This window comes from Rutidosis leptorrhynchoides, chromosome 2, assembly GCF_046630445.1.
Source record: "Rutidosis leptorrhynchoides isolate AG116_Rl617_1_P2 chromosome 2, CSIRO_AGI_Rlap_v1, whole genome shotgun sequence".
Classification (NCBI taxonomy): domain Eukaryota; kingdom Viridiplantae; phylum Streptophyta; class Magnoliopsida; order Asterales; family Asteraceae; genus Rutidosis; species Rutidosis leptorrhynchoides.
In genome coordinates this window covers 369,643,886-369,663,099 of record NC_092334.1, presented here as the reverse complement: position 1 = coordinate 369,663,099, position 19,214 = coordinate 369,643,886, and the positions used below count along the sequence as shown (strand labels likewise).

The 19,214-nt window shown below is 35.6% G+C and overlaps 2 protein-coding genes across 2 annotated transcripts; one reads left to right on the top strand and one right to left on the bottom strand.

Moving 5' to 3' along the window:
• Positions 1–99: 99 nt before the first annotated feature.
• Positions 100–2,400, bottom strand: LOC139892051 (pentatricopeptide repeat-containing protein At3g62890-like). The gene has a single exon (XM_071875082.1). The coding sequence runs from the start codon at positions 2,290–2,292 to the stop codon at positions 229–231; it is 2,064 nt and encodes a 687-aa protein (XP_071731183.1). The 5' UTR covers positions 2,293–2,400; the 3' UTR covers positions 100–228.
• Positions 2,401–6,922: 4,522 nt separating this feature from the next.
• On the top strand, positions 6,923–18,955 carry LOC139892050 (serine/threonine-protein kinase EDR1-like). The gene is made up of 13 exons (XM_071875081.1): positions 6,923–7,489; positions 9,187–9,609; positions 10,309–10,412; positions 11,448–12,460; positions 12,605–12,645; positions 12,851–12,919; positions 13,922–14,022; positions 14,385–14,463; positions 14,540–14,638; positions 15,156–15,224; positions 15,321–15,370; positions 15,655–15,831; positions 18,652–18,955. The coding sequence occupies exons 1-13, from the start codon at positions 6,986–6,988 to the stop codon at positions 18,752–18,754; spliced, it is 2,832 nt and encodes a 943-aa protein (XP_071731182.1). The 5' UTR covers positions 6,923–6,985; the 3' UTR covers positions 18,755–18,955.
• The last annotated feature ends 259 nt before the right edge of the window (positions 18,956–19,214 follow it).

Genomic DNA, 19,214 nt, shown 5'->3' with positions numbered 1-19,214 from the left:
GACTATAAGTAATCCTATTTATAAATATCTTAAAATGAAGATCCAAGATCGTGATCTTAACAAACTTGCTTACAACTATAACTATTACTGAACCCACCACTATTTTTACCTCTAATCTTTTACACTTTTAATAAATAAATAAAAAAATAAAAAAAATAACAAAATCACTCTTTGTATTCATTCATTCATCAGTTTATCATGAGTTCTAATGTACACAATGATCATCTCTCACCAAAAATCATTACATGAACACTTCCCATTTCTAAAATGATGAAACCGCAACCGATCCCTAACAACTATATCCCTCTCGTATACACACGAAACAAGCTTAATCGCCGAATGACAATCTTCACACATCCTTAGATTCTTTGTCACCCTAATCGGTGTTCCAGACGAAGTGCTAATCAACCCAAACGCAACAGCCAGCTTTTCACTATGTCGCCACAACGTAGTTTCCTTTTCATCTTCATCTATATCAAACAACACCTCATTCGTCTTGGCAACATAACCTTCTACCTCTAATTTCATAATCATCTCATCCACCATTGCGTAAATCTCTCTTATTCGTGGGTGATCCGATTCCCCTATTTTAAACTCGTGCAAAACGCCATTTAAATCAATAGTACTTCTCCCTGTAATAGTCTTTACGCCTTTTTCTTTCATTAACGCTCTTAGTTTCTCCACGTCTTCCCATCTACCGGCTTTTGCATAAATGTTTGATAATAAAACATATCCACCTCCGTTTTGAGGCTCTAAATTGATCAACATTTTCCCAATTCTCTCGCCTATATCAACGTTTCCATGAACCTTACAAGCACCTAAAAGTGCACCCCAAACAGCAGGACTAGGTGCCATTGGCATTGTACTAATTAGCTCCTCAGCTTCAGCTAACTGACCTACTCGACCCAAAAGGTCAACGATGCATCCGTAATGGTTGACCGTTGGCTCAATCTTATAAACTTCTTGCATTCTGTTGAAATACCCAAATCCTGCATCAAGCAAACCTCCATGAGCACAAGCATTAAGTAATCCTACAAATGTGATCTCATCGGGCTTTACTCGTTGTTTTTCCATTTCTACAAAAAGCTCAATCGCGTCCTTTGCTCTACCGTGCATCGCAAGGGCTCCAATCATCGCATTCCATGAAGAAATTTCTCTCTTTTTCATCGTTTCAAAAACGTCCCATGCCAAATCAAGCCGTCCAAGTTTCGCGTACATGTCTAATATAGCGTTTCCTAAAACAACATCCAACTCAATCGATTTCCGCCTAATGTAACCATGAATCCATTTCCCTTGATCAAGAGAACCTATATTTGCACAAGCTAAAGCCACACTCGAAAGAACAAACTTTTTCAACTCAACTTTCTCCTTTTGCATTTGCCTAAACACTTCCAACGCTTCCTTAAAACGTCCGTTTTTATTACACCCATCAATCATAGCACTCCACGAAATCTCATCTCTTTGCGGCATTTCATCAAACACCTTTCGAGCTTCATCAACCCTTCCACATTTAGCCAACCCTGTAACCATTACATTCCAAGATCCAACATTCTTTTTCGTCCACGATTCAAACAAAACTCGAGCAGATTCATCATCTCCACATTTCATGTACCCATCAACCATAGCATTAAAACAAACAACATCAAATTCACCATAATCAAGTACCATTCTTGCCTCAATTAACCGCCCAAACGACGAATACATTTGAATTGCAGCACTTTTCACATACATATCATCCATAAACCCATTTTTCACTACATGACAATGAATCCCTATTCCTTTTTCAACACAATTTACAACCATACATGCTTTAAACAACATCGGATACGTAAACTTATTCGGTTTCGTATCGGAACCAACCATATTTACATAAATCAACAAGGCTAGTTCAAACTTATTGTGGTCCAAACAAGCTTTCATAGTTGAGTTCCACACGAAAACATTTGGATTAGGGACTTGATGAAATACTTGTAGAGATGAATCAAAAGTGTTGAAATGAGGAAGTGAGTATAATTTGATTAAAGTACCAGAAATGTAGTGGTCTTGAAAGTGGTTTGTTTTGAGGATTAGAGCATGGGTTTGTTTGAGATGTTGAAGAGATTTGGTGCATTTTGTGGTTAGTAGATTTAATAGTGATTTTTGGGTGATTTGTGGGTTTGGGTTGTCGTTGTTGGTTAGAAGGTGGTGGTGGTGGTGATACGGTGGCTCGGTGGTGGTGGTCATGGTTTCCGGTGGGTGGATGAGTTTGGATTTGTAGTTTTTATAGTATATAGATATATATAACGTATACATGGATAAGGTTTACGATAATCAATCCTCTGTCTCAATTTGATTAACTACTTTTTGTTATTTATATTTTTGCAAATAAAAAAAATTAATATAAAAAATAGATTAGTCGATTATTACAGTTAATTCAGTCTTAAAGTTTATTTAATACACAAAAGATTCAACGGTAAGATCTGACGATCTTATGGTGTTACAAGTGGTGTTACAATTGAGACAGATTATAAAATCTGTTTGACAGGCGTATCACAAACCGCCCTATTGAACTCACCTATACAAAGACGAGCTAACGTACAGAAATAATAAACATTGAAAGCGACAGCACAAACCGGGAAGAAAAATCCCCAAGAACCAAACAAACAAACTATAAACTCCGTGCCTGTTGCAATTTGACGTAACCACCACGAAGAAAGTCAGACCCCAAAAAAAGGTCCTCACCTGAATCGAAGTCTGCAACCGCGAGCCAGAACCCACGAGTCCCACACCAACCGCACCAACCCCTGCACGAACATCCGAATCCAAACACCAGCCTGGGACCCCAAGAAAACCTCCCTTGAGGCCGCATCGACCAGAAACCCAGAATAAATCCCCGACGATCAACACCTCCAAGCAGACCCCAAAAGCAGCCAGCCCAGAAACCCTAACCCGTGAAAGCCCAGACCAATCGGAGGACGGGCACCAACCGAGAAAACAACCCGAATAACCACTCTTTTGGCACTTAACGACTCTAGAGAGAACCTCTCACGACCCTAAAGCCGCCAAGGCGGCAACAACACCGGTTCGTTCCGAACCAAAACCGGAGACGAGGAAGGACGAGCGAATCGGACCAAACACACAACAAAGGAAAGCGGCCCAGTCATCAAAAACCAGTCAATCCGGAAAGGGAAAAGTCGCCGTTTTTGCAAAATAAAGAAAAACCGGCTTGAAGTTCACCGGCAAAAAACCACCGGAAAAAAGAAAGATCCGGCGCTCGAACTACCCTCTGGCCAAACCAAGAAACAACATCCGACCAAAATACCTACCACCACCGCACCTCGTCCACAGAGCTCTAAAGAGAGCTCTCCGCCTGCGAACTACGGTAGGAAGGTGGACGCAAAAGGATGACGTCAACCAAAAACCATGACCGAGAACTCAAACAGGCAAGTACAAAAACCCAATAACCCAAACCCACAAACAAACCACCGGCGAGCAGAGTGACGTGATAACACTCACGGCACTCGCCGCCTGCTGCCGGAGTCGAAAGGAAGAAGATAACCGGAGAAATGAAACTTACCGGAGAAGGAAGGAGAAGGTAGATCCGAGAAAGGGAAGCACTAAAACGTGAAAAGGAAACAAACCCGGACCTCCGGCGATATGCCGGAGGCCGGTAACGGATCAAAAGAGTAAGTTCCGGCTATATGAAGCAAAAAGAAACAGAGCAAAAGGAAAAAAGAAGAAGAAAAAGATGCCGGAGTGAAAAAGTAGGAGACACGAACTTCAAAAAAAGGGAGCGTTTGGTTTTTTCTAGTGAGATGTTTTTGTCATTCAACGGTCTAAATGACCAAAATAATTGATCTAGGATTAAAAGAATATAAACATATAAATATCTACTAACCACAAATATCTAATGCACATTTATGATGGATTTATCAATCTGATGGTGAAAATATAAACATGTAAAACCCTAAAATACATACTTTCTCCGTCTCATATTAATAGACCACAGACAAAAAATACTTAGTTTAAAAAAAAATAATTTTTACATCTACTTTTTTACTTTACAGTTTTACTTCTTACTATTTATATCTATCTTTTGTCATATATGCAAAAGTTAAGAGTATAAAAGAAATCTACCATATAATTTTTATCTATTTATAGAAGTGAAATATTAATTTAGAACGGCCCAGAAAATAATACTGGACTATAAATAATACTGGACTATTAAGATGATATGGTGAAAGTAATTATTTACACTAATACATACAAAGTTTGGGAGGGCCATTGCCCCGTTAGTCCCTTCATAGTTCCTTCTTTGATAACAATACACTATACCAAATAAATTACTACAAACCTTTAAACTATTTTTTTTTTGGGTAAAGGGTTCTACCCGGTAAATATTATTTATAAAAAATAATAAAAATACAAATAAGAACAACGGCCACAAGCGCACCTTGCGACCTCACAAACAACCACAAACCTCGCTAGACCTACAAACAACCAAGACTAGCAAAAAACAAAGACATATAACGACCCACCTATACAATAACACCTATCACAACCAACCCGATTTCATGCCAAATGGTGCCTTTGTCTTAGGAGCATTTTTTCCTGCCATAAACATAGCCGTTTCCTCTTTATCAGATTCAACATCGCTCGGTTCATCAACTAGATTATCATTATTTAAAGTTCCGAACGAATTTTGAATCTCCACTTGAGCACCCTTACTTGTCCCAGCTTGCGAACTTCTCTTCTTCTCATCATGAACAACCTTCCGACGATAGACCAATTTTGGATTAGATTTACCAACCCCAAAACCCCCTTTATTCCCCTTCTTTGGATCCACAACAGCACCACCTTTTCCCTTCTTCTTTATGACATCTTCGAAACCATCTGCATCCACATGTTGTTGTCGTTGTCCAGGAATTAGCGTAACATCCTTCGCTACATTAACCTGGACAACTATATTCTTAGGGCACTGACTATCCGTGTGACCAAAACATTTGCAGCCCTCACACCTTGGCGGTCTCCACTCATAGTCGATAGTAACCACGTCAATAACCTTTTCATTAGATAATAAGCTTGGCGTGGCAACAGTAAGGTTATCCTTTAACTCATATTCAGCTGAAACTTCAACCATTGCTCGCGCATAATTTGGCCGACCCCATGACTCCATGCACATTGTGCTAGTAAACGAATCAAGCATCATAGGTTTACCAATTTTAGATGCGATTGCACTCAGACCATCAGCTGTAAAACCTGCTAGAGGAACATCATAAAGCTTTACCCAAACCGGCACCTTCGTTAGATTCTCCTTTGTCAACGAGATATGTGGGGACCACTTATTAAGTATGATAGGAACACCACGTATCATCCATGGCCCGTTCTCCAGAACCTTCATCATACCATCCTCCGTACCAAACTTAAAAAAGAAAAATCCTTTTGCATTCATCATGGAGTTTTCTATTCCATATTTCTTCCAGGCATTCAAAACATATTTTTGTACAATCGGGAACGCAATTCGTTTACCTATGAAGTAACCGTACAATGTATTATTATACCGCTTAGACGCTTCTTTGATCGAGGAAACAGGTATCACAACATCCACACCATCCTCCATAATATCGGTCGATTCAAATAAACGAAAATTTACACTTTTCTTTTGAGAGAGATAAGAAGAACCATCCACAGCCTTAGCGAACGAACTTGGAGGTTGACTAACATTAACCTGATCAAGTGGATTCAAGTGAGATGCATCCTTCACTATTTCTTGATTCTCCAGGATATCAATAGAATCAGTCCCCTGGTCACGGACCTGAGCTTCAGTTCCATTATTAGCTCCCTCTGCATAATGAACTTTACCTTGGTGTTTGTTAGTGCACGCAGAATTAAGTTCAGGAAACTGATATCCATCTTTGATATTCAATTGGTTTCCATTCGTAATACCAGTGTTGTCATCTACAACAGATTCTTTTGCAGCCTCATTATTCAAACCAGAAAAAGAGTAGTCATTAGGAATACCTGTTGTTGTCGATTTAAATAGTGGCGCTTCATTTCCCGCAGAAGAATCTGACGATTCATCCCTTGAATGAATACTAACACGATCTGTGTTACTCGCATCAGATTCAGATTCGATTTGATTATACTCGTCAAATCCTATTTTCCGATTCCTTAGAACCCTGGGAACAGTTTCAACTACCTTTTTCTTCTTCTTTCCTCCTGAATTCTTGCCCATGACAGTCAAACCAATCGATTACCAGTTAAACACCCACCAGATTTGATAAAGAAATTGAAATAGTGACGAGGGTGGAAAAAATCGCCAGATGTAGTGTGAACACAGGAGAGAGAAAAAGGTTTTAACCTTTAAACTATTCAAACATTTGAACTATCCAAACACTTACACTATCAAGATGGTAGATACTTTTTCATTTTGAACATTTGTATTTGTTTGATTGTGACATAAGCTGATTTCAAAGGTCTACACCGTATTAGATGACTAAATTTTAATCGGTCACGAAACTATAAACTATAACAGCACTTATTACCATAATCGTTGACGAATCTTCGAACACCGATAGAGAAGCGCGATATAGTTATATTTATCAGAATCATTAAATATATACAGTAATTTCAAAAAAAAAAAATTAAATATATACAGTAATATTTTATAAATCTTCGAACACCGATAGAGAAGCGCGATATAGTTATATTTATCAGAATCATTAAATATATACAGTAATTTCAAAAAAAAAAAATTAAATATATACAGTAATATTTTATAAAAATCTTTGTGGACCAGTAATTTCTAATTTAATTGCATCTCATCACTCAATGAAAAGTCAATCAATTCAATTCAATCAAGTTATTAATCTTAAGTCGTTTTCTGCGTATAGAAACAACCACAAAACCGTGTTAAGTTTTCCCTCGCTGCGTTAATCACATCGTGAAAAAGAAAAAAAACAAACAAACAAAACAAAAACTCTCACTCACAAAAATAAAATCAAAAATGGAGAAGAAAAAAGGCATGAAAAACATCTTCAAAAAGCTTCATATAGGTAGCAGCAGCAGCAACAGTAGTAGTAATCAGAACGATCCTAATCGATCATCTACTGATTCATCATCGCCTAATGTTACGGCTGACCACCGAGTTCCGTCGTCAACGTCTGCCGGTCAAATCGCCGTTCAGTCACCGTCTTCAGTCGCAACTCCCGCGTCTCCGACGGTTAATGTACCGGCGACACGTCAGCAGGATTATTATTCTTCAGAAGAGGAGTATCAGGTTCAGCTAGCCCTAGCTTTAAGCGTTTCGAATTCGGAATCGAGAGGCGGAAGTGAATCCGATAGTGATCAGATCCGTGCGGCCAAGTTGTTGAGCTTAGGGAAACAGTCTAATAGTAATAATAATAATACTAATATTAATAATAATAATTATAATAATTATAATCATGTTGTTGCTGTTGATAAAAGTGGTGATGCAGTAGTAGCTGATAAGTTATCTCGGCAGTATTGGGTGAGTTTACTGTCCGGAATGTTTTCGATTACTGATTTTGACTTGATATTATATATCTGTTTAATTTTGATTCTATTTTATATTTGGATTAAGTTTTGTATATGCTTTGATATCTTAGGGTTTATGTGCATTAGAAGGAACTAAGTATTCGGTTCAAGTGATGCACTTACAATGTTAACTAGCATAAATGCATTTGGCAATAATGTTAACTGTAGATAGACATTCATAATATTAACTGTATTTTTTACTGATATATGTTTATATGTTTATCTGCAGTGTTAAAACATTGAGCAATTTGTTTTATAAATATGTGTTGTATGTGTTTCTCTGATTTTTAGCCAATTGTATTCCATATATAAAGCTGAACTGTTGTATGAGAAATGAGAATTTACTTTGTTTGTCTACCACTCATGTATATTGAACATTAGGCAGCATTAGATGTAGTTAAATTTGTTATTTGTACCCAAATGTTTTTAATGCCTGTTACCATGTAAGAGTGTGTTGCTAGTCAAATTTGTTAATTTAATTGTATTTGGTTAAATCAAATAAGACATCAGATGTAGTCAATCTTTATCTAGATGTTAAATTTGTTACATTAGGCAGCATCAGATGTAGAAAAATTTGTGATATGTAGATACATTCAGTTATTATTTTGTAAACTTGTGGTTACATTGGCATGATTAAACTACCGCCTTTACTACACAGTGGTGCTAGTGGTATAACCCTATATTTTCCTCTGTGTTATGTTCGTGATCTTAAAGGAACAAGAACAAATAATACAATCAATGTGAAGCATATTCACCATAGTGGTATAAAGTTGTACAAAAAGGTTACATCAAATTAAGTAGATCAATTATTGGAGTTCTTTATTGGGAAGTAGCATTATCATCCAAGCAATTCGTACCATTTTAATCTTTATGATCTGTCATGGTTCCTGTTATATACTATCTATTTCGAGTGTTAGCCAGACCAGTTTTACATACTTCTTTTGTGGAATCAGAATCTGATAAGGAATAACCCAATGATCCCCAGCCCAACTATGATGACTTACAGCACACCACGCCCAGGATCTAGAAGCTTCACAAAAGGGTTTATAAAGGGTAGTATGGTGTAATAGGATAGTGGGTTTTAGATTATTTGTTATGTGTTATTCGGCTACTAGAGTAGCTTGGGCAGTAAGATTGCACATCTGTGCTTCTTAACTGAATTGAGGCAGGAAGATTCCTTTGTGGTTCTTCTCTGATTTGTTTTTCTATTTTCATATTGAATTAAAGTACAAGTTTATCAATACAAGCTTCATTCTATCCTTTATTACATATTTACATTCTATCTTCATCATATAATCTGCTACTGTAATTATAAGTTTCTATCAGAATCCCCCTCGTTTAGTATGTCTAATCTAAACATAATAGCTTTAAATTCACAATATTTACATGAGAGTCTTCATTCCTTAATTTTCTACGGCTACTTTGTACAATATAGTTACTGGTAATATGATTTGCCCAAAAGAATTATCTGATGAAGAGTGAATCTCTGACATGATATATAACATGACATGATATATAAAATGAAGATACAGATAGTTTCTGAGCATGTATGTGTAAAACTTTGATCTGGTATGATTTATTCGACTGTTCTCTAGATGAGTTGATGGTACTTATTTATTTATATATTTTTTATCTGTTTTGGTTCACTAGGATTATGGTCTCCTTGATTATGAGGAGAAAGTAGTGGATGGTTTCTACGATATATATGGGAATTCAACAGAAATGGCATCTCAAGGGAAAATTCCCTCTTTGTCTGATCTTGAAACGGACCCTGGGACATCTGGTTTTGAAGTTATTATAGTTAACAAAACAGTTGATCCTGCCCTAGAAGAGCTGTTACAGGTAGCCCACTGTATTGGATTAGACTGCCCTCCTGCTGAGATCAATCTTTTAGTCCAGAGGCTTGCTGAACTTGTGACAGAACAAATGGGTGGACCCGTGAAGGATGCAAATGTCATTTTAGAAAAATGGATCGAAAGAAGCACGGAGTTGAGGACGTCTCTTCATACTAGTATATACCCTATTGGATCCTTAAGAGTTGGCCTGTTACGACATCGTGCTTTGCTTTTCAAGGTGAGCGGTCATCTCATTCTTTTGTCTTCCTCTCCTTTTTTTGTCTTTGATTCCAACATTATTCTGAGTGTGAAAACCTAACAAATTACTTTATGTATGCACTTCTGTTATTTTGATGAGGACTGTAGAGATTTTCAACCAAATTTGCTTTCATATTTCTTCTAATAACTTGTATCTCAACAGAGTTCAATTACTAAACACATTTGGTTTTAATACAGTCATTATTATTAGTATAATTTACATGCAAGTATACACCTTAGAGATGAATTCAGCGGAAACATCCGGACCTGTAACTCATTAATATATATTTTAGGATTGCATGCTTCTGCATTACCTGTCAATGTTGTAACATGTTACGTCTTGCGATAACACTTTTGATACTTGCAAAGTTCAGTCTGTTCATGGTAGTCACACACCTGTTGGATTCGATCCTTCAATTGTGAAAAAAAACTAAGTAACAGCTTTATTCAAGTTATTACAGTTCCATGATATTATTTATGTATATGTCCTCAAACTTGCGAAATCCAAACATGAATATTAAAACTGTTAATGCTTATTCTAGAAGGAATAAGTAGAATATAAGCAGGTTGATATACTTGTACTTATTTAGTATATAAGCCATTAAAAAATAAGCAATTCCAAGCACCTTTTTATGGGCTTGTGGGATATCGTTGACTTTCATCTTCTGTTGAAGTGCAGGTGCTAGCTGAAAGTGTTGGAATAACCTGTAGGCTTGTGAAGGGTGGTCACTATACTGGTGGTGAGGATGATGCAGTCAACATTATCAAATTGGATAATGAAAGGTAACACGCGGCCATTGTACATCTTTTATATATTTTCTTATTTTACATGTATGATAGTTGTAATGTTATACAATATTTTAATATCTCACATTGATGCCATAAGACTCGGCACTTAGGAGATCTATTTAATGCACAAGGTTCAACATAATTTTATAGAGTTTCGTTATACTAATAATTACCATACTATACTTTTGATAACAAAAGCAGAAAAAGAAACAGCAGCCCTACTCTCTTAGATGAGTTCCGTTGTTATCGTTCAGAAAGTTATAGCATTTTTGTGTGGAATATGGGTAATTCAAGTACAATGTCCATTTCAGCTAGAGGTTGGAAGTAGAGATTTTTATACTTATACTGAAACTCACAGTAACTAATCTCTAATATGCCAGATCTATATAAAATAGTTCTTTTTGGTTTATATGATTCTTTCACAACGTTATCATTTTTTACAGTTCCAATACATTCGAGCTATGGTTTTCATCGTGTTACTTGTTATGAAGAATTACTTTTTGTTACCATGTTACCATACTGGCTAATGATGCAGAGATTATTGCATACTAACCTAATTTCTAAATTGATTAGCATTTCACACATAAGTTCAGTTATCAGGATTAAGGTTGTCTGCGAAAGTTTAGTTCTTCAATCTTATGTTTCTTATGTTGATTTGTGGGGCATGAGAAGGTGGGTGAGTAACTTACGAGCTTTAAGTTTAGATGATTTAAAACTTGTCTGGTTAAGAATACACATCTCTGCTTTAATGTAAAACTGAGAAAATGTTAACTGCTAGTCTGATGTATATGTATTCTTTCATCATGTGCCTCACTGCAAAAAGAAGTTATTTGTGGTTCAATATGTAATGTTTAAGATGCAAATGTTTATGCTTTTACTACAATTCTAGAGTTTCATGTGTGTTTCCATTGTGGTTGTATCTTTCTGTTTGAACATAGTTTGATCGTTTGTCTTTATTTTGAATCATAGTAGTGCCTAAAAGTTAGGATACACCTTTTCCTGTTTCTAATTGTCTTCCCTTACCTTCAGCGAATTTCTGATCGATCTGATGGCAGCTCCTGGAACACTTATACCTGCAGAGATATTCAGTTCCAAGGATTCTTCCTTGAAATCATACATGCCGAAATCTAGCAAACTTCAAGATGTTCATTCAACTAAAGATTCAGGAGCAATGTTAAACAAAACAAACGACGGCAGCAGTCAAAATCTTGAACCTTTGATATCAATGACAAACACCGGTGCTACTGGTATCGGTTTGTCTCAATCCGGGAAGCAAATGTTGCCCTCTAGTCAGTTAGATCATATCCCGTCATCAGCAATTGGCAGTTCTCTTTATAAAGGAGGTCGCGGGCCCAATCCTGTTGGTGGTGGATCAAGAATGAATGTTAATATAGTACCGTATACACAGAACAATGTAGAGGATGATAAGAATCTTTTTACAGATCTCAATCCATTCAAGATCAAAGGATCCGGGAAGGCTCTGATGCAGAACAATTCTGTTGAAAATAAAAACGAGAGGGCCAAAATAAACCAAGTCCCGGGTCGACCTCCCGTGCCATTAATGTGGAAAAACCGTCACGCTATGAATGAAATTCCCGGGAAAAAACAGCATGATTATATAAACTATCGGGAAACTAATGACTCTTCAGTTGCAGAATCCTCCAAAATACATTCTGATAGTGTGACTTCAAAAGTAAATAATGCGACAGGTTCTTCAAATACTGCTGAGTTGGAAGCTGCATGGGCTGAGTGGAAAACGTATCGTTTATCTTTGGAGGTGGTAGGTACTAACAGCAATGCGGTCCCCCGGAATAATAGGTTGGACCATGAAAAAGTGTATGAAAATAACGCAAGCAGTGGGCAAGATGTTAGAAAAACCTCAGAAGATCATGTTAATTCTAACAACCCAAAGTTGACGGTACCTGAAAGCTCATCTTCATCAGCTTATGCTTTTCCGCCTCAAATTGATCCTGTAATTGATGATGTTGGAGATTGTGAAATTCCATGGGAAGATCTGGTAATAGGTGAAAGGATTGGACTAGGTAACTATATAGAAGAATACAATTTAATGATTTATATTATAAATTATAAAGTGATCATGCATTTTCGTGTTTACCTGAGACATAACATGTAATTTTTCTATCTTTAGTTATCTTTTCCTTATACTTGTAACTTTTGGTGTGCAGGCTCATATGGTGAGGTTTATCATGCTGATTGGAATGGCACTGTAAGTTTCTGTTATTCTCTTAAAAGAAATTTGTTGCAATGCGGGTGAAGTTTTTCTGTGATCCAGCACATGTTCAATTCTGTATGATTTTCGTATCGGAAATCTAAATATGTAAATAATCACTGAATATATACCCACTTACATCGCTCCCTATGGCCTGTACAGAAACTACTGCTTTTTCATCAGTTTACATTTTATTAAACAGGAAGTGGCAGTGAAGAAGTTTCTTGATCAGGATTTTTCAGGTGCTGCTTTAGCAGAGTTTAAGAGAGAAGTAAGTAAAGTGTCTTTTTGAAGGAATCTATCAAATTTGCATGTAGATTTTGGCTAATTATCTGTCTACCATATTTTGCTTGAATCATGACAAATGGCCCCTTGACTTAGGAATTTATCAACGGTAAACAAAAAGGTCATGTTATCCTTGATAAACATGTCGCATACTTACAGTCATGCCCACTGAGATATTAAAATCACAAATTCTTATTATTATAACTCTACATATTCTTTTATCATCATTTGGAGTCATTGTAGAGTATAGAAGTCACAACTCGTAGTATGTGTAGAGTTCAGAAGAAAAGTACTACTGTTTACTTTAAGTGGATTGCTCTTAGAGTATAGAAGTTCACGACTCATAATCTTTTTCTGTTAATTTTGGGGAAGGTGAGTATTCATTAACATATTGCGAAACCCTGATTTTAGTTGGGTAATTGCTTATTAAGCTATGCTGTATAAAAGATCTATTTGACCAGAATGCAGGCTGCCAGCCTGTCCTTTTTAAGTTAGCCAGTTCCCTATCTCTTTCGAGGGGTGTTTGTTTCAATGCCTAATTCCTGAAATTTTACTTTGTAAAGATTTATATAGGGAAAAGGAAACATTAGAAACTGAATGTTAACTTTGGGAAATTAAATATTAAGTGGGACAAAACAGGCTAGCCTATTTTATTTGCCCAAAAAATGCAACTTTTTACCCCAAGATAATGTTGAAAAGCTCATATGACTATATGAGTAATCAGCTACCAATGCTTTTCATATGTGATACAAAACTGCATTTATAGGGCAAATGGAACTTGCTTAAAGTAATGTTGAAAAGTCCATGAGTGATCAGCTAGCATTTGCGTGGCTTTTCGTATGTTATTGTAAACTGCATCAATAAGGAAAATGGAACTTCTCTTTGCCATCTTTGTTAACTAAACCCGTTTTAATGGAATGTATATTTGTTTTGTGCATCAAATTTTATTGAACAGAAGATGTTTTAAGCATGTTTACTTTTATCACAGGTGCGCATTATGCAAAGATTACGCCATCCGAACATTGTGCTTTTTATGGGTGCTGTTACTCGTCCTCCAAACCTTTCTATTATCTCGGAATTTCTTCCCAGGTGGGGTTCATTTATTTGGCTAAATTTGCTAAATTTGCTGGTATATAGTTACCATAACTCGTCTCAATTCTCGTTTGTAGTCGAACATGTCAATACCTTCGTATGTAGTCATAAGTTATGCATCTAAATGGCATGGGGATAGTTTATTTCTTTTAGGGCGTAGTGTATGTGGTCAAATTGTTTTTTAGGATGGGTTGAAGCATGTCAAAACATTTTATCTGTAATATTAGTTTTTCAACTGCCACTACAACTTAAACTAGTCTTGAATACTTGCACTCACAATGTATACGTGGAGTCACATACTTGTAATGTATTGAGATTTATGTTAACACAGTTTTTGAAAACAATTTTGGCTCTTTCAGAGGAAGCTTATATCGGATTATTCATCGTCCACAGTGCCAAATTGATGAAAAGCGTAGAATCAAGATGGCTCTTGATGTGGTAAGAATATACATACACTTGTAATATTGACGTAATATTTTGTGTCTTGGCATTGTTTGATTTGCCTAATGTGTAGGCAAAAGGGATGTACTGTTTGCATTCAAGTGTTCCTACGATAGTTCACCGGGATTTAAAGTCACCAAATTTGTTGGTTGATGAAGATTGGAATGTCAAGGTGATATACCCCTCCTCTAATCTTCTAAACCATATCTCTCTATATATACAGGTATATCAAAAACATGATGGTGAGTACCATGTATATGTTGAGTATATGATACAAAGATCAAGAACAGAAAAAGTGTACGACAATAGTATTATGGGACCTTCATCCAAAAAATAGCATTATGGGATATCAAGAATGCATAGCTGCAACCCTAGAGAACAGATGGGTACAAAAATCAATTTAGATAGAAGGCGGAAGATTGCTTTGAGTGTAGGAAAAAATCAGGAAAAAGTTGTTTTGTAGTGCCCAGTTATAAAATTTTAAATACTAGGTGTGTAACGATACACCACATACATACATAATAACTTCATTCCCTACCTCTCGACGTATTTACCAAGTTTTTGTTTTTTGAAATTTAAGCAAAATATTTGTCATTAACTTCTTTTATCAACAGTTAAACACTTTGAGATGCGTCTACTTTTAAATGTCATGTTCGCTCTAATAAGAAATAAGAGTTAAAATTTTGCAGGTGTGCGATTTTGGGTTGTCACGCTTGAAGCATAACACTTTTTTGTCATCCAAATCAACTGCAGGAACGGTCAGAAGCTTTATTATATTTTATATGTTTGCTCTGTATTGATGTTGCCTTGCTTTCTTCAACATTTTCTTGAACAACTTATTTTTTATGTCATAGCCTGAGTGGATGGCCCCCGAAGTTCTGCGGAATGAAAACTCAAATGAAAAGTGAGTCAAATTACTTTATTTATAATAAATATAATAACAATAATCATCACCATAAATGTTACTCCCTGTGGTTAACAACTTGAACCGAAATATCCTTTTCAGTAGTGAAATAAAGATTGAATCCTTTATGGCTTTATATATCAATCTCAGTGCCATTCTTAGTTTGTAAAGAGTATTAATAGGCAAACGTGTATTTTCCTTTTAAAGGTTCACCACAAAGGGAAATATGACGTCTACTAAGGGATGTAAGGAACTTTATTAATTTATGTATTTTGCGTATACAGATGTGATGTGTATAGCTTTGGTGTTATACTGTGGGAACTTGCAACTCTTAGATTACCTTGGAGCGGAATGAACCCGATGCAGGTTGTCGGTGCTGTTGGCTTCCAAAATCGTCGGCTGGATATCCCCAAGGATCTTGACCCCTTGGTGGGAAGAATAATTTGGGAGTGCTGGCAAACGTAAGTCTTTCTTTTCATGCATTTTGCGTTGCATTTATGGTGGCTATTTTTGCTCATTTTTGGGTAAACTGGGCGGGTTATACTTCACATCTAGCATTTTGGATGGGTCCATAAGGTTCACAGTTACTCAACATATAGCAAGCTTGTAGAAGTCGCGAGTCAGTCGAGTCGTGGACTAGTCTAACGTTGACTTTTAGTATTATATATCTTTCTAACACACACACACACACACACACACACATATATATATATATATATATATATATATATATATATATATATATATATATATATATATATATATATAGGGGCAGGATCAATGGGGAAGTAACCAATCGGGTGAAGCGGGGGGAAGCAAATATATTTTTTTTTTTTTTTTTTTTTTTTGGGATTTTTTTTCCGGCATCAAGATCACACGAAAATATGAACATTTAGAAGAGACACTTCGTGATGAATGTTATTATTTAGGCGGGAAAACGATCGACAAAAATAACATTCAAGATAATATTGTTCGTGAAGAATATGAACATTTTTTTTCATGTTTTGTGAAGTAAAATTTAGCCCGATTTAGAGTTTAAGGTTTAGGGTTTAGGGTTTGGTGTTTTGGGTTTATTCCATAAACCCAAAACACCAAACCCTAAACCCTAAACCCTAAACTCTAAACCGTTCGTGTTAAAAACTCAATCTAAATTCTAAATCTAAACCCTAAATCTAAACCCTAAACCCTAAATTTCTAAACCCTAATATCTAAACCCTAATATTTAAACCCCAATAGCTAAAAGCTCAACATACGCTCGAAAAACACGATAATTGTTATATATTACTTCTTCGAGCGTTTTCCCGCCAAAATAAAAACATTTATCACAAAGTGTCTCTACTAAATGTTCATATTTTCATCCCATCTATAATGTTCGTGAACAAAGTTTTTTCAAAAAAATGAAAAAAGAAAAAAGTTTTTGCTTCCCCCCGATTGGTTACTTCCCTCTTGATCTATATATATATATAGGGTCATAATCAAGAGGGAAGCACTTTTTAGGGGAAGGGGGAAGCAATTTTTTTTTTTCTTTTTTTTTTCCGCTTTTTGAAAAAACTTTGTTCACGAACATTATAGATTAGATGAAAATATGAACATTTATAAAAGACACTTTGTGATGAATGTCATTATTTTGGCGGGTAAACGCTCGAAGAAAAAAATAAAAACATTCAATGCAATGAATGTTTTGCTGCTGAGTTTATTTGAATCGTTTTGATTTCATCTTGTGTGAAGTGTTTTTTTCGAATTTAGCCCGATTTAGAGTTTAGGGTTTTCGGGTTTACTCCGTAAAACCTCAACCCTAAACCCTAAACTCTAAACCGTCCGTGTTAAAATATTCAATCTAAACCCTAATTTCTAAACCCAAAACCCTAATAGCTAAACCCTAATTTATAACCCCATAATTTCTAACCCCTTGAGAAAAACTCAGCAGCAAAACATTCAAAGCATTGAATGTTTTTATTTTTTTCTTCGAGCGTTTTCCCGCCAAAATAACGACATTCATCACAAAGTGTCTTTTTTTAAATGTTCATATTTTCATCTAATCTATAATGTTCGTGAACAAAGTTTTTTCAAAAAACGAAAAAAAATTACTTCCCCCCACTTCCCCCCAAAAAAGTGCTTCCCTCTTGATTAAATCTATATATATATATATATATATATATATATATATATATATATATATATATATATATATAGTGGTAGGATCAAGAGGGAAGTAACCAATCGGGGGGAAGCAAATTTTTTTTTTTGTTTTTCGTTTTTTGAAAAAACTTTGTTCACGAACATTATAGATTGGATGAAAATAAGAACATTTAGAAAAGACACTTCGTGATGAATGTTATTATTTTGGCGGGAAAACGCTCGAAAAAGTAATATATAACAATTATCGTGTTTTTCGAGCGTATGTTGAGGTTTTAGACATTAGGGTTTAGATATTAGGGTTTAGATATTAGGGTTTAGAAATTTAGGGTTTAGATTTAGGATTTAGATTGAGTTTTTAACACGAACGGTTAGAGTTTAGGGTTTGGTGTTTTGGGTTTATGGAATAAACTCAAAACACCAAACCCTAAACTCTAAATCGAGCTAAATTTTACTTCACAAAAAATGAAAAAAAAAAACGTTAAAATTTTTCACGAACAATATTATCTTGAATGTTATTTTTGTCGACCGTTTTCCCGCCAAAATAATAACATTCATTACGAAGTGTCTTTTCTAAATGTTCTTATTTTCATCCAATCTATAATGTTCGTGAACAAAGTTTTTTCAAAAAACGATTTTTTTTTTTTTTTGCTTCCCCCGCTTCCCCCGATTGGTTACTTCCTCATTGATCCTGCCCCTATATATATATATATATATATATATATATATATATATATATCAAACGTAAATATGTTAAACATATGTGTAGGGCACAAAATTTGAGTATAAAAAATATATAAAAATTTTGACCTAGTTTTAACCAATCTTGACTTTGACCGACTAATTAGACATTTTTTGTGCAAAACGGCATGGCTAGTCGCCAAACCGACTATTTGGCCGAGCGCCATTTACAACACTGACATATAGTCAATACATAACTAAATTGTTTTATTCCAAATCTGGATTATTATTGTAAAGGTTTTCCTTTATCTTATTTTATTGTCAACCATTAATAATTTGTAAAATTCTAGTCACAAAATGATCATCTTTCCAACTCATTAATAGACATGATCAACGCACCTATTTTACCACTTAAGACTCTGGATAATGTTTTGCTTACTGTGTCTTCTTACATTTATGCTTAGGGATCCAAATTTAAGGCCTTCGTTTCAACAACTCACAACAGCTCTTAAGCCATTGCAGCGGCTGGCAGCATCTCCACAAACTGATCAGCCAATTGAGACTTGAGTGAGCCCTGCAACTCACCCCATGTTTCCTGGTACAAAAGGGATGTATTGAGATGAGTACATAATAGGAAAAAGTGGGCGAACAACTATATGTATACAGTTAAAGTGTGCATAGTTTTGGTTGTATGTAAATACCAATTCACGATTACCATAAAACGTGTCACAAGTTTTTTCATGCTTATTTAGATGATCTTTTGAGCAATTTGATGTCTGGTTTCCTAGAACTTAGAAGCCTCAGAGGAAGATGAGTGAACCAGGGTGAGTCTTTTCTTCTCTTGTTATTGTATGTCGGTATTAACCATCCCAGATAACTTGGTAGTTGGGATCTTAATATCTTTTACAAGAGGTTTAAGGTTCAAACCTTATTAGTAGGATAACCCGGTTAGGTTTTGTATATATGAAGAAAAATACTCACCGGGAGAACCTTCAGAACGGGTGTGTGATAACAACACTCGCTTTCA

Excerpts from the sequence above, each read along its gene's own strand:
- LOC139892051 (XM_071875082.1), bottom strand. The coding sequence starts at position 2,292 with ATGTATACGTTATATATATCTATATACTATAAAAACTACAAATCCAAA.
- LOC139892050 (XM_071875081.1), top strand. The coding sequence starts at position 6,986 with ATGGAGAAGAAAAAAGGCATGAAAAACATCTTCAAAAAGCTTCATATA. Across the intron at positions 12,461-12,604 it reads AGGTGAAAGGATTGGACTAG|GCTCATATGGTGAGGTTTAT; the intron begins GTAACTATATAG and ends TTTGGTGTGCAG. Across the intron at positions 14,023-14,384 it reads ATCTCGGAATTTCTTCCCAG|AGGAAGCTTATATCGGATTA; the intron begins GTGGGGTTCATT and ends TGGCTCTTTCAG.